General features: G+C 49.4%; 1 protein-coding gene across 1 annotated transcript in view; it reads left to right on the top strand.

Moving 5' to 3' along the window:
* Positions 1-15,445, top strand: part of VWA5B1 (von Willebrand factor A domain containing 5B1) — a 94,729-nt gene that overhangs the window by 34,093 nt on the left and 45,191 nt on the right. Inside the window, exon 8 of the mRNA XM_066572618.1 lies at positions 7,521-7,631. Within this exon, the coding sequence (XP_066428715.1) occupies positions 7,521-7,631 (111 nt within the window). The remainder of the gene's footprint in view (positions 1-7,520; positions 7,632-15,445) is intronic.

Here is a 15,445-nt window from a genome sequence, read left to right as displayed (position 1 = left end):
CTCTTGGCGCCTCAGCTTGGTTGCCCCTGCATGTTTGTTCTTCCTTGGCTCCTGGGCTCCCTCGCCTCTGCTGGTCCCCTCCCCTGCAGAAGCAACCTCCTGACTCTCCTCCGCTGGGGCCATGACCGCATTGGCGAAAGAGCGCAGACAGCGACTGAATGGGTGACTGAGGTCACCACACAGGTGACACCTAATTTCTGTACAAGATGCCGCAAGATGATCTACCTCACCACACAGAGCGCACCAGATGACATTACAGGCTGCACTCAAATGTGTGGGGTCGCCGCACTTGTGACAGAGCTTCGGCTGCCCCTGGTAGAAGGCCAAGATACGATCCCTGCCAAGGAAGGCCGCGGATGGTATGTGGGCCACCGAATTCCCTGAACGCTTAAGTTTCACCATAAACGTCCAGGCGCCCGACCAGATGCCGTGTTCGTCCTGGTTCTTATTGGGCATATCCACCACCTCTCCGTACCGACTTATCCAAGTCATGATATCGTAACAAGAGAGGGACTCGTTACGAGTCAAAACAGTCACTCTCTTGACTCCAGTCTGGCGGGTTACCACTTGTGCAGCAAAACCGCGCCAGCCGGGCTCGTCCTTCATCAACTCGTAGTTCCCCCAAAAGAGCTCTCTGGGCGAACAAAGCTGATGTCGAACTCAGACGTGCCGTAAGGATGGATCAGGGCATAGATGTCATTTGCTCTGAAACCCATCTTCAGCAGAAGCTCCACCACCTTACTCCTGGATGGGCATGCGTCATTGCCTCTCCACTGAAGACGAGCCACATTCCTACGGCCAATGTCCTGCCCGGTTGTCGGCAGGGACCAGACGGTCTCCCCCCTTTGTTCTCGGAAGGCACCCAGACCATGTCTCTCCACCCAGAGAGACAAATCCACAACTCTGCCCCCTACATTCATCGAGCTCTCCCCCCTCCTCAAGGCCTCCAGGAGGCGCTGTTGCAAAACGCCGTCCCCAGAGCCCAAAGACAAGGAGGATGCATCCCCCCTCCCTCCAGCGGCGACACTGGCATAACTTCTACCAGCTGTTGTCGCCGCTGGAGGGGTGACTGGATCCCGGCCCATCCTCTGACTATTACCCGAATCCCCACACTCCTGTACAGCTGATGGCATACCTCCCACAGGGTTGGGGGCATCCTGAGCCTCCATGGGAGCAGGGGCAGCGGTAGTACTAGCAGTTACATCCATTACACTAATCATACCTTCCTTTTCTTTCGCTGGAGCGGGACCTGCTTTACCTTTGTTTTTAATATTACACTAGCTAGATGGTATGTCCAGCTGGAGATCAACACCAACAGAATCAGTCCTAAGTCCTGCATTATTTTTGGTAGGAGCCATCTCTGCAGCCCCAGCTCCGCCTATTTTCCCAGCCATTCTGGGACTTGTGGTACTCTTCACTTGCTTAGTTGTAACTGCATTACTGTCATGATGGGTGGGAGGATTGGCAGGCTTGGCTACCACCTACCGTGCCCCCTCTACACCTGACAGGCGTTTTAGGGACACAGGAGGGACAGCCAAGCCGCCACTGGTGGAACCTGATGCCAGACTACCCCCCCCCCCCTCCCACTGGGGGGCAACCATCAGCACCAGCACCTCCGGATTGGCCGCGACCCCTCATTCCATCTTTCCCATGGACCTTCTCTGCCACCTTATCGCCTCCATTCCCACTACTGGCACAAGCAGAAATGGAGTTTTGGGCCGCATTAACCCTCTCTTCCCCTGTCCCCTGCACCGGACCCACTGCAGAGCCCGGGACTATGGGTATACCAGGGCTAGCACCCCGATCTGACTTTGCAGCTGGACCGGAGTGCTTGGTGACGTACACAAACCTCTCTTGTATGGTGGTCTTTATCTTTTTTTTCTGTTTCTTTTTGCCCGTAGATGTTGTTTCAGGCATGTCGTCACCAAAATACATGTTCTGCATCCTTTCTGGGGACTCCTGCAGCATAATTTGCTGCATGATGAGGGCCCCCTCACCGCTGCTGTCGCTGTCGTCGTCTGCATCCTCAGCATTGGACTCCTCCGATTTGGGGGGCAGGCTAACCTTCTCTGCAGGAATGCTGCTCCCTGCAGTTCCCCTCTGCTGTAGGGACGGCTGCTCCCCTGAACATACCGCCATCCCCTCCTGTGCATCTTCTGACTCGTCAGAGCTACTGTCACTGCTCACATGCGCCATTCCAGAAAATCGCTCATCATTTAAGAGTTTTTCTTTACATGGGCCGCTGGCTCGCAGTATCCTATACCTCTCCTCTTTGTAGTAGTCTACTGCCTCCTTGCAGGCTTTAAAGGGCTTGTCTCGCGCCGAAACGGGTTGTTTTTTTTCTTGCATAGGCCCCCTGTTCAGCGCAGGACAAACGCAAGGGATGTGTTGAAATTATAAAAAATATTTTACTTAACCGAATCCACTCTCTGCAACTTCTTTTCCTCCAAGATGGCCGCCGGGATCTTCACCCACGATGCACCGCGGGTCTTCTCCCATGGTGCACCGTGGGCTCTGTGCGGTCCATTGACGGTTCCAGCCTCCTGATTGGCTGGAACCGGCACACGTGATGGGGCGGAGCTACGCGATGACGCGTAGAAGGGGCGGAGCCAAAACACCACTCGTGCCCGGACCGGACAGAAGGGAGAAGACCCTTCTGCGCAAGCGCGTCTAATCGGGCGATTAGACGCTGAAATTAGACGGAGCCATGGAGACGGGGACGCCAGCAACGGAACAGGTAAGTGAATAACTTCTGTATGGCTCATATTTAATGCACGATGTATATTACAAAGTGCATTAATATGGCCATACGGAAGTGTATAACCCCACTTGCTTTCGCGAGACAACCCCTTTAACTCTCTTCGCTGCAGTAATTTTCTTCTTTCCCCGAGGGGCTTTATCCAAATCGCTGAGGGCACTCTGTAGCTCCCTGCGATATTTCTGGAGCTGCTTTCCGACCTCCTTAAAGTCTTTCAAACTCGCAGCTATCCGAGATGCCATGGCGGTCACAGATTCACCCCTCTTGTGTTCTCCCCAGCTGGCACTTGTAGGTGCCTTTACAGCACTGACCTTGCTCTTGCTTTGGCTTCTGGTTTTCCTGTGCTCCACGTCCTTCCGGGGAGTCTGGGTGACGCTGCCCGTACCCCGGCTAGATCCTCTCCCCTCCTGGGGTTCATTCCTCCCCCCTCCCGACCGGAGCCGGGGGGAAGGAAGCACGGGACTCCATGGCAAATGAAGCCCAGAAACTGTGCACTGTTCCTGGGCTCTCAGCAAGGGCTACACCTGCCTCTTGTGACCAGACCCTGGAACCAGCAGAGCTCTCCAACACACAACCTTACTGCAGAGCTGCACTCACTATTCTGCTGGTGGAGTCACTGTGTATGTAGTGGCCCGAAACACCTATTTCTGGCCCCTCCATAATTGTCATACCTGTCATGTCTTTAATGTGGATGCACTGTGCAAAGTGTCTTGTCTGCTGTTACTTGTATGCACAGCTGCAGCATGCAAGAGGTTAATGTCTGAAAGTGGCTGGGATATGTGTGGGAAAGTATCAAAATCTGTCTCCTCACGTGATGTCTCACTTCTATAAATGTGAGTGATTGAGACATGTCTGAACCTTTCATCATCTTCAATGGCTGAGAGTGGAGTAGGAGTTCCGGCGACATGGGGGTACCTTCAACCTTCATGTGATGGAGGAAGAGGAAAGATGCCCTGAGTCTTTCCATGCCAGGAACCACCTCTTAGAAGAGAAAGGAGTAAGGAGTCCGCTGTGCAGAGTTGTCTTCAAGAGTGCTGAGTGAGTGTCAGTGGAGTGTCGTGTTTCTCCTCCAGAGTAATTCAGGGTCCTGGAATGTGTGTGTCCAGGAGCGGAACACTGTAGATAACTGAGACTGTAGGCCCAGTTTCATCCTGAGTTCTCCTCCCTGACCAATCGCCAAAAATCTGTCTTTCTTGCACGTGGCGTCACGCGTGACAACTTCAAGTTCACCACACTTATACAGGTAAACGCTGTCCCAGCGTTATCTGGAAGAGGCCTGGCGGTGCCTTGGCTGAGGTTCCGTGCGTCCCTCCGGGGAGGAGTCTGGTAGAGCCACTGTGACAAGTGACACCTCTACCCCCGCCAGCTCCTCAGTGTGAGCCTCGTGTCTTGGTCACCGTGGGGCATTGCAGGCTCTTCTTTTGGCATCACGAACAGAATAAAACGCCTCTGTGCCGCATCTATATACCTGCGTTACCGCAGAGGTACTAAGAAAAATTTCTTCTGGTGAGTCCGGAGCAGAAAAGGAAGAAAATCTCTGTGTCAAGCCATGTTTACAACCGTGTTACAGGAAAGTTCCTCTCAAGCAGCAATTCCAAAGAAGTACTACGCTGAGAGAGAGAATTTGCTGTTATTGTTGGACCATGTGCAATTACTGGACTTTGCTTCAGAGCCCCACATGAGTCTCAACATGGCTACTCAAAATGGCGCTCAGCCGTCCTGTCTTCTTCACAGAGTGTGCCTGCCAAGAATTTGCTGCCAAAAGTTTACTGTCAAGAAGTCCCTGCCTTGGCTAGCCACAAAGTAGGGGGGAGGACTACCCCCACTCAAGAACTTTGGCATGCAAGTCAGGCCAGCCCGCCCCCCCCCCAAGGTGGAGTCCACTAAAAGAGAGGAGCCACTGGACCTCACAGTTCAGAACGCCATCCACCAACAAGCTGCAGAGATGTTGCCTCCTTTGCCAGCGATCACAGGCGCAAGGCTTATCCAGGGTGTATTACTGGGGGGATGAACCAGAGCTTGTAGAACCGGTCACCCCAACGTGTCCTTCACTTCCTCCATCATCCGGGGATGCCATTGCAGAAGCTTCCCAGAAGAGAAAATTTATCTGGCCCGTGACTCTGAAACCTGCCAGGCCCAGGAGGAACTCCCCAGCTGCTTCTACGCAGGACGTTCCCATGCCGCAGACTCGCCAGATTCTTACTTATCAAGAAGGAGTGCTGATCCTTTTCTGAATTATTATTCACAGGGAGAACAAAGAGGCTCGTGCAGCCATTCCCCCAGGGTTGCATCCCTTCGTCCAGGACTTTGAGGACCCTAGGGTGAGAGTCCTCTTCCACGCTCGTGAACACTTACACCTATGGGGGAGATTGCACCTGTCTGCCACGGGGCCACCTCATCGAGGGGACAATCTACAACCCCTGCTAGTGAGTTGTACCGCAAACCTTGCGACGCCTGAACGGGTGGCCATGAGACGAGCCCGGAACCCTAATAGTCCCTCGTCTGCTGCTTCACTAGGGGTCATCTCTGCCTACACCCATGGGCTGGACAACAGACTCGGAAGCAGATGAGGTGATTCCTGCTACCAGTGTGATCCGCCCAAGAAATTGTTTTGAATTTTAAAAGACTCTTTGCATAAGAGACATTCTCTTTTTTCCCAGTTAAGCCCCCTTAAGTATTTAAGGACTGAAATGTTTATATTTATCCTATTTGCATAGTCAAATGTTTCTATTATTTCATATTGAAAATGTTTATTGTTATGCAACATTATTGTTCAAGAATTGCGCAGGAGGTAGACAAAATAATCTTATTAGTCAAGTAAAATTGTTCAGCTTAACAAGTAAAAAGATCCTGATTGAATGAGATTGCGTGACTGCTATATGTGTATGACTGGAGGTTCTTTGTTCCCCATGTTGTGTCTTTAGTGCCAGTGTCTGTCCACTATCCTAGTCTGTCTCAGTAGGCCAGGCATCCTTTTCACCTTATCTCTTTAGTCCTGGACAGGGGGGGTTTTGACTTAAGCTACCACCCGTCACGGAGTCTAGTGCTTTTTCAGAGAAAGTGATGGTCATTCCACTTGTCTTTTGTTTTTTTCTACCAGTCGCCCTTCTCTATTTTGAAGTACCGCAGCAGTGATGTATTCTCTTTTGTCAGAGGAAGCGATGTTCATTCCACTTGCCTCATATCTTTTGTCTTTGGGGGAAAGGAGTCATGTAATTGCCCCATAGCTATACTAGTGCATCCTGAATTCCGTTCAGCCTAGTAGAATCCTATCATGGTTTGGGCCAAAACCATTTTCATACATGCTGTCATAATAAAATGCCTTACTTAGAAATTGACATTCATAAGTTGGTCTCAGAGCACCAGAATGGGTAAATCTTTTATATAAGTAACTGGAGGGTAGGAGTTGTGTTTCCAGGTTTCGCCTTGCACACTCCGTGAGTGTATAGTGTTCCTAGAGGTGAACTAGAGTAGTACACTGAGATATCCTTTCTCTAGATATTACGCTCCATTTTAGAGGCACTGGGATCAGCATATTTTAAGTACGGGGGAACTGTAGTGGCCCGAAACACCTATTTCTGGCCCCTCCATAATTGTCATACATGTCATGTCTTTAATGTGGATACACTGTGCAAAGTGTCTTGTCTGCTGCTATGTGTATTTCAAAGCTGCAGCATGCAAGAGGTTAATGTCTGAAAGTGGCTGGGATATGTGTCGGAAAGTATTAAAATCTGTCTAGACACGTGATGTCTCACTTCTATAAATGTGAGTGATTGAGACGTGTCTGAGCCTTTCATCATCTTCAACTGTTGAGAGTGGAGTAGGAGTGCCAGCCACATGGGGGTACCTTCATGTGATGGAGGAAGAGGAAAGATGCCCTGAGTCTTTCCATGCCAGGAACCACCTCTGAGGAGAGAAAGGATCAAGGAGTCCGCCGTGCGGAGTCGTCTTCAAGAGTTCTGAGTGAGTGTCAGTGGAGTGTCGTGTTGTTCCAAGTCCCGGAGTGTGTGTGTCCAGGAGCGGAGCACTGCAGATAACTGAGACTGTAGGCCCAGTTTCATCCTGACTTCTCCTCCCTGACCAATCACCAAAAAGCTGTCTTTCCTGCATGTGCGAGTAAGCTGTATTGTATGCAAATTATACAGTAAAGTTCACCCGTCATTGGCTGTTACCAGTGACTGAGCTATCAAGTTCCAATCATGTGTGTGGACTCTTTTTATTCAACCACGGGATACTCAACGGTATGAAGGAATGGTGGCGTCACGCGTGACAACTTCAAATTCACCACACTTATATAGGTAACCACTGTCCCAGCGTTGCCTGGAAGAGACCTAGTGGTGACTTGGCCGAGGTTCCGTGCGTCCCTCCAGGGAGGAGTCTGGTAGAGCCACCGTGACAAGTGACACCTCTACCCCTGCCAGCTGCACTCAGTATTCTGCATGCGTCTGAGTCTCTACTTCTTCAGTATCTACACACAATTTCCATTCTGGGATGTGTTATTTTCACACTAGGCAGTGTACAATCATCTCTTGTAAGAAAAGCAGAATTGTGAGTGCAGCTCTGGAATATACAGGCTGTAACTTAGTATCATTTCATTCTGGTGCTTACATGTGTACATGGCCTTTAACAGTCATCTACTTTGGCAGATATATATCTACTCCCATGTGAGTTTTATGTGACATTTTTGACCGACGGCGATTACCGCAAGTGTCAAACGCTTGTAATCATATTTCCTAATTGACATCTATTCTTGTGCCCGCAGGATGCCATGCTTGTCATTTTAAAGAGTCTTATGCCAACATCGCTCTTCAATATCATCGGTTTTGGTTCAGCCTTCAAGTCCTTGTTCCCTTGTAGCCAGAACTATAATGAGGTGAGTCCACCGTGGCCGATCTGATCACCACCTTCATTGTATTAACCCTCATCGCCAATATCAAGCTGACTGGTCTCTGTGTGACTCCACTAGTTGTCGGTGTAAGGGAGTATTCACACAGGTGAGTGCCATGTAGGTCAATGATAAACTGGCTGTTTTACATGCGATTTCCGGCGGGCACAATGCAGGTTTGTGACGAAAACGCGTGATATGCATCAGATTGAGGCCGCTTCCGCAAGGGCAACGCGATATCGCATCTGTGTTCTGGGCAATATTGCTGCGTCTTCTTGCGACAGTATAATGATTTTGTGTTGTTACAAAGTCACTGATGATGCTACAAAGTCGCGCAATATTGTAGTGCACTTTTGACGGGATTTTCAGGGGGTGTGGGCTCTGGAAATATAAGCCCGAGCCTGAAAAAAAAAACATGACCTATCAGGTGCTGTCAGCTCCGGCGCCCGTCCCCTCTGCAGCTCTGCCACACTTTTCCTGTAGTCTTCAGACAGCACTTCCTGGATTGGAGGTTTAAAATCCCCGCCTCCAGGAAGCACTGGCTGTGATTGGTTCTTGAGCGCCACGGCTCAGCAATCAGAGATAGTGCTTGATGAACTAATCACACCCATTCAACCAATCAATGAATGGCTATGATTGGTTCATCAAGCACTATCTCTGATTGGCTGAGCCGTGGCACTTGAGAACGAATAGTGGGGAGGGGAGGAAAGAGAGAGGGGGCGAAGCTACAGGGGATCTCTTACATATCTCCCCATATTTGGAGAGATAGGGACGGGGCTAAAGAACTTTCCCAGGGCTTCACCGAGAGTGGGCACAGGACTAGAGAGGGGCAGGGCTAGAGGGGTTCTCTTAGTGATTCTTCTCTAGCTAAGAGAGGGGGCGGGGCTAGAGGGTGGATCCCACTAGCTCCCCTTCTCATTTGGCTGGAGAGGGAAAGCCCTCTAGCCCCACACTGCCCCCTATCTCTCCAAATATAGGGACATATGTAAGAGATCCCCTGTTGCTCTGTTTCTCTTCCTTCTCTACGGGTGATTCCTAGCCTGCTTCGCGATCTTCTCCTATAGATTTCAATAGGGCGATATTGCAGATTTTTCTTAGGGCTGCGAGCCTTGAGGGAAGACATTGCAGGAAAGTCTATCACCAGCGGGTAAGAGCTCTAATGCTCAAAAATCGCAGGAAAAAAGTAGCAATTTTGCCGCTATTTTCACGCAGCGATATGGCGTTTGCCAGTGTGAAGGAGCCCTTAGGCCTCAATCGCATCAATGTAGAATTGCCCCATTCGAGTTCTGAGATTATTTAGCATTTTCTGGTCCATTCAGACGGGCGTATCGCATGACAAGTCCTTTGGTCAGCAGAAATCCTTGGAATGACTGCTACTGCCTAAATAGCGGCAGCTGTCTTCGTTCCTGAGCGCCGGACGCAGGTAAACTCCTTCCCCCTCCCTTGAGTCTTATGAGTCTATGGGAGCTTCCAGGGATTTTCGTCAAAAGATAGGTCGCCAATTTGACGCTTTAATGGTGCAAATTTTTCACGCGCTCGAAATTGGCCCTCTGAGAGAAATAAATGGAATCCAATGCTTCACAGCTGACATTTTATCATGGCTTAATATCTGCGTGAAATCACCAGTGTGAATGAGACCCAAGGTCGGATTGACATGGCCGTATGCGTATTTGCGTGTGCATGTGCGCTGCGGTTTTTCCGTGCGCAGCCCTTTTTTTACTGTACTTTTTGCATGTGCAAATCGTGCACATTTGTACATGCAGAAAAATCCGCAGCCGCGGTCCCGTACATTAAAATGGCTAATTAGCCTAATTATTTTCATATGTTCTATTTCCCTGCGCAAATGTTTATGAACATAGAACATGCTGCGTATTTTTTTCTGCGGCGAAATTGCGCAAGCAACAACCGTCCTTGTGAACAAACCCAATGGCTTCTGTTCACTGCATATTGCATGCGCAAATTTTGCATACAAAAATACGATAGCGTGAATCCAGCCTAAGGGCTTATTCACACGGACGCATCTGCAGTAACCAGTGGATAGAAGCCATTGATGTCAATGAATTGGCTCACAAGCACGTGATTCCGTCGCGCAAAAATATTCTATTTTCCTAAGCATCTGCGCAGGGAAATGGAACATATGAAACTAATTAGGCTACTCAGACATTTCGTACGAGACTATGGCTACGGGTTTCTTTGTGCACAGAATTTGCACACACAAAAGGCGCACTAAAAAACGCTGCTGCGTGTGCCGATATGCATACGCTCGTGTAAATCTGGCCTTAAGAGTCCTTTTTTCGGTGCTGACGCTGAGCATCTATGTTCCCGGGAGATGATATATGTTGTATACATTGTATCAGTGAGTGATATTACACGTCATTCATGAGAGCCGAAGAGGATCGCCCCCTGCTGGTCACAGGCAGTCACTTCCTTCACTGACGCAGCTCATGCAGTGATCACTTCCATGGCGCTGGTATCTGGTTCACTCCTCATCTGTCTGTATCGCAGTAGAGTTAATGCGGCTGTACGACGGTACAAGGACGGCTCCGCTAGAAACGGCGTCACTTGTATCCCTGCGAGGTGCCTGGTGATTGGGGCTGAGCTGCAATACCAGAAATGACCATACAAGAGGTGGCGCTGTTTATGGGAAAAAAGCAAAGTCTTCCCTCTAATCTCATACAAGCTGCGGCTGGAGGCTTCTGCAGCAACCTGGGGGCAGTTTCACGCGGGGATCGCAATATCGCCGCGAGAAAATCATGTCTTTGTTCTTGCAAAAACATCGCTGCCGCTTGCATTTTTTTGCAAGATTTTCCCACAGTTTTCTCGCGAGAAAGACAATAGGACTTTCTAATGTTAGAAATGCATCACACGAAAATCGCATGTTCGTGCGGAGCAATACGATTAAACGAAGGCTCCATAGGAAAACACGGGCGATAAAAAGGAGTCACACACTGAAAGACAGGACACGCCGCGTACACGTTGGACCTAACTGCGTGTACATACCCTAAGGTCTCACATCACGACCGTGTTTTACGCGAGCATTCCATGGCTGCGTGATATGCGGTGAATGCAGTCAATAGACTTCCACTGATCCATGCGCATGTGCGTGAAGACACTGCATAGATACACATGAGACATAGATCGCAGCATGCTCTGTTTATTTCCCTGCGTACCACGCAGCGTGAACCTTTGTACAGGCTGCGTATGAAGTGCGGTCCGTACACAATACACTGCGTGTGTGCGGCGTTCTCATACATACTGTGCATGTCCGTGTGATTCGTGGGCATGTGCATTATACATGCAGCCATACACGGGCTCTGCCAGCAGAGCGTATGGTTGCAAAATGGGTAAACCGTACCCATACGCCCGTGGGCATGTACCTCTTATGCACACGCTGTATACGGATAGCTCGTACCTGTCATCTTTTTACCTGACTCCTCTTGATTGACAGGGTAGTTTTGTCAGATCTAAGGGTCATTTATGAAAACGGTCTAACGGGGACGACTGTCCCTGTTGGCCGTAGCAACCAATCAGAGCTCATCATATAAGACAGCAATTTAAGAAATTAATACTGCGCTGTAATTTGTTGCTCCCGGCAACAAGGGCATTTGTACTGTTTTGCTAAATGAAGCCCTATGTGCCCCCGCAATGATTGTGGGCAGGATAACCCGCAGTACGTGGTTGAAGGAACGCTGGAGGACAACTTTTCCTTGTGCAGAAGCTTCCCCCATCCCAATAATACGCCCCTCTCAGACTCAGGTAACGGGTGAAATCTCTTCTCTGCGTCGTAGAGGCGTCTAGTGGTCAACAAGCTCTACAAGCGGAAGAAGAGGTCACTACACACAAGGAGTCTCCGAGAGCCTCTTACAGGCCAAGGGGGGAACCACTATTAGGGCCTCCGGTGACAAGACCGTCCATCAAATCACCACAACTCTCATCATTTACAGATCCGCCTGAGATGGAACTGTGTGCCGAGAATTGCAGGAAAGCGACAACTTCTTCTAGGGGCGGGGAGTTTTATAAAAATTAATATACAATCTTAGGGTGAAGTCACACGAACGTATATCGGCTCGGTTTTCACGCCGAGCCGATATACGTTGTCCTCGTGTGCAGGGGGGGGGGGAGGATGGAAGAGCCAGGAGCAGGATCTGAGCTCCCTCCCCCCTCTCCGCCTCCTCTCCGCCCCTCTGCACTATTTGCAATGGGAAGAGGCGGGGCGGGGCTAAGTTCCGATAATTATTCCCGCCCCCGTCCCGCCTCTCCCCATTGCAAATAGTGCAGAGGGGCGGAGAGGAGGCGGAGAGGGGGGGCGGGAGCTCAGTTCCTGCTCCTGGCTCTTCCAACCCCCCCCGCACACGAGGACAACGTATATCGGCTCGGCGTGAAAACCAAGCCGATATACGTTCGTGTGACTTCACCCTTAGGCTGACTGCATCCGAACGGATTTTTGCTCCGACTTGAAAAAGTTGCCACGGAGCGACGAAACGCGTTGTACATGGTTCTTTGAATAAATGTAAGGTTATAAGAGATCGGATCCTACCCTGGTGGATTGTTGAGACAAGCGCGGGCATTTTTTTCCTATCTACATTCCATTATAGTATTTTGAAATACATGGTACTGATAGTCCCCCATGTTTCTTGTGGAGGCACATTATAGATTTAGAGATTCTGGGACGTTTGTGTGCCCAGATAAACGTAGATATTTTCTTTTGAAATGCACATAGTTCATGGACTGGGACCGGGATCGGGAGAGTTCTGAACAGATGCAATAGTTTTGGGAGCAGGGTCATTTTGATACTGTGCGCCCGATCCATGAGAGGTGTGGGCTTTCCCATCTTGTTAGGTCTAGGGTCAATTGTCTAAAGAGTGGTTCGTAGTTCCATTTATATCGTGTTTCTGGTGAGTTTGTAAGTTTAATCCCTAGGTAGGATATGTCGTGCTTTTGGGTTTTAAATTGAAAATTTCAATTAATTTTTGTGTATTCCGTGGGGTATTGCAGTGGAGGATTTCTGATTTTGATTGGTTTATGATAAAGGGGTTGTCCCGCAGCAGCAAGTGGGGTTATACACTTCTGTATGGCCATATTAATGCACTTTGTAATATACATCGTGCATTAAATATGAGCCATACAGAAGTTATTCACTTACCTGCTCCGTTGCTGGCGTCCCCGTCTCCATGGTGCCGTCTAATTTCAGCATCTAATCTCCCGATTAGACGCGCTTGCGCAGAAGGGTCTTCTCCCTTCACTTGGGTCTCGGCACGAGCAGTGTTCAGGCCCCGCCCCCTTCTACGCGTCATCGCGTAGCTCCGCCCCATCACGTGTGCCGATTCCAGCCAATCGGGAGGCTGGAATCGGCAATGGACCGCACAGAGCCCACGGTGCACCATGGGAGAAGACCCGCGGTGCATCGTGGGTGAAGATCCCGGCGGCCATCTTGGTAAGGTAAGTAAGAAGTCGCCGCAGAGCGGGGATTCGGGTAAGTACTAAACTTTTTTTTTTTTAACCCATCCCTTGTGTTTGTCTCGCGCCGAACGGGGGGCCTATTGAAAAAAAAAAAAAGCCGTTTCGGCGCGGGACAACCCCTTTAAGACCTGAAATGAGGCTGAATTTATTTAGTATCGTCATTAAATTAGGAAGTGAGGTCAATGGGTTAGTTAGGGTTAGGAGTAAGTCGTCGGCAAAAAGGCTTAGTTTGTTATTGGTATTACCCATCGGTAATCCTGTGATATTGATATTTTCTCGGATGGCAATGGCTAGTGGTTCTATCGCCAGGGCGAATAGGGCTGGCAAAAGTGGACAGCCTTGTCGCGTTCCTCTTAGAATTTGGACTGGGATAGGGTGGGTTGAGGGAATTTTAAGAAATGCTACGGGCTTGGAGTAGAGTGCTGATATAACATTCAAGAACCACCCCGTAAACCCCATTTTCTGGAGGGCTATTTGGAGATAGGTCCAAGAGAGGGAGTCAAAGGCCTTCTCTATGTCTAGCGCTGGTAGTGACATGAGGGTTTTGTTTGTGTTTGCGTGGTTTATGAGGTTAAGGATTTTTCTTACATTGTCTGGTGCTTGTCGACCTGGAATAAATCCTACCTGGTCTCGGTGTATTACTGCAGGGAGTAGGCCGTGTACTCTATTTGCTACCGTATTATGGATGTAAATCATTTTAAATCTATATTAAGAAGCGAGATTGGTCTGTAGTTGGGAGGGTTTGATCTTTCCCTGGTTTAGGTATAGTTGTGATGAGGGCTTGTAGAAAGTCTGGGTGTATGTGTCCTCTCCGGAGTATATGGTTAAACAGGTTACCTAGATGTGGCTTTAGGGTTTGGGCAAATATTTTATAGTATAGTGATGCAAAGCCATCTGGGCCTGGGGCCTTCCCTCGTTTAAGATGTTTGATCGCCCAGTCAACGTCTTCTTCAGTGATGATAGTGTTAAGACTTAGGCCTCATGTCCATGGGGAAAATCAGGCCCGCCGCGGATTCTCCATGTAGAATCCACAGCGGGTCCCTCCTGCCCCGCGGACATGAGGCCTAAAAATCAGAATAAACTCACCTGCTCCGGATGATGCGGATCTTCCTTCCTTCGTGTCCGGATCTTCTTTCTTTGGCCCGGCGGATGTGCTCAGCACGCCGGCGGCGTGCCGCGCACATGCGCCGGGCCAAAGAAAGAAGATCCGGCCGCGAAGAAGGGAAGAACCGCATCGTCCGGAGTAGGTGAGTTTAATTCTGGTACGGGTCTCCCGCGGATCCGGACGGCTTCCATACGCTTCAATAGAAGCCGGGAGACCCGCACGAAAATGGAGCATGTCCATTTTATTCCCGCACGCGGATCCGCGCCTGACGGGAAAAAAGACGTCCGCAGGTATTTAACTACCTGCGGGTGTCCAATGCATCCCTATGGGGCGCAGATCCACGTGCGTGAAAAACACTACGGATTTTAAGCCCGTGGACATGAGGCCTTAGAAGTCCTGATTCAGATAGGCGGGGTAGTTTCAGCTGGTTTAGGAATTGGGTGATTTCCATCTCTGTGGTGGTTTGTTGGTCGTTATATAATTTTTGGTAATACTGGTAGAATGTTTTATATATTTTGTCTCGTTTGGATTTGTGGATTACGTTGGTGGTTTGTCTAGTTTTCTAGCCAGAAGTCTATCTGGCTTGTTTGCGAGTTGGTAATATGTAGCTTGCATCCAGGCTAATGCTTTTTCCGTTTTAAGGGTTAACAGGGTATTTAGTTCTCGTCTGGTGTCCTGGATGGTTTTTCTTAGGTAGCATGAGGAACGCCGTGTATATGCTATCTCGAGTTTGCGGATCTTGTGTTCTAATGTGGCCTGGGCTCTGTTTTTTTTCTTTTTTCTTTGTGAGGCTATGGAGATTAGGGCCCGTCGTATCACGGGTTTGTGTGCTAGCCATCTGATATCTACTTCTGTATCATCTGGACGGTTATGGTGGAAATAGCCTTCTAGTTTTTGTTGTATGGTGGTGACTAGTGTAGGATTGGTGAGGAGGGCTTCGTTTAGTCTCCACGTGTAAGGAATTCATGTTTGGGGGGAGAATAGGAATTCAGCATCATGGTCCGACCATGCCATTACCAGATGGCGAGTGAAGGACATTAGTGGTAGGGTCAATGACTTAGTGAGAATCCAATCCAATCTATAGTGTTGTTAGTGGGCCGGAGAGCAGTAGGTATATCCTCTTCTATGTTGGTTAAATTCTCTCCATGTATCTGATAGTGTTAGTAAATGGAAAGCTTCTTTGAGCTTGCACCTCAATCTTTTCTCTCTTGGGGGTGGAATTTGAGACGTAGAGTCG

Source organism: Eleutherodactylus coqui, chromosome 6 (assembly GCF_035609145.1).
Source record: "Eleutherodactylus coqui strain aEleCoq1 chromosome 6, aEleCoq1.hap1, whole genome shotgun sequence".
Lineage (NCBI taxonomy): Eukaryota > Metazoa > Chordata > Amphibia > Anura > Eleutherodactylidae > Eleutherodactylus > Eleutherodactylus coqui.
Note: the sequence above shows the minus strand (reverse complement) of the source record. Positions and strands in the feature narration are given on the sequence as shown.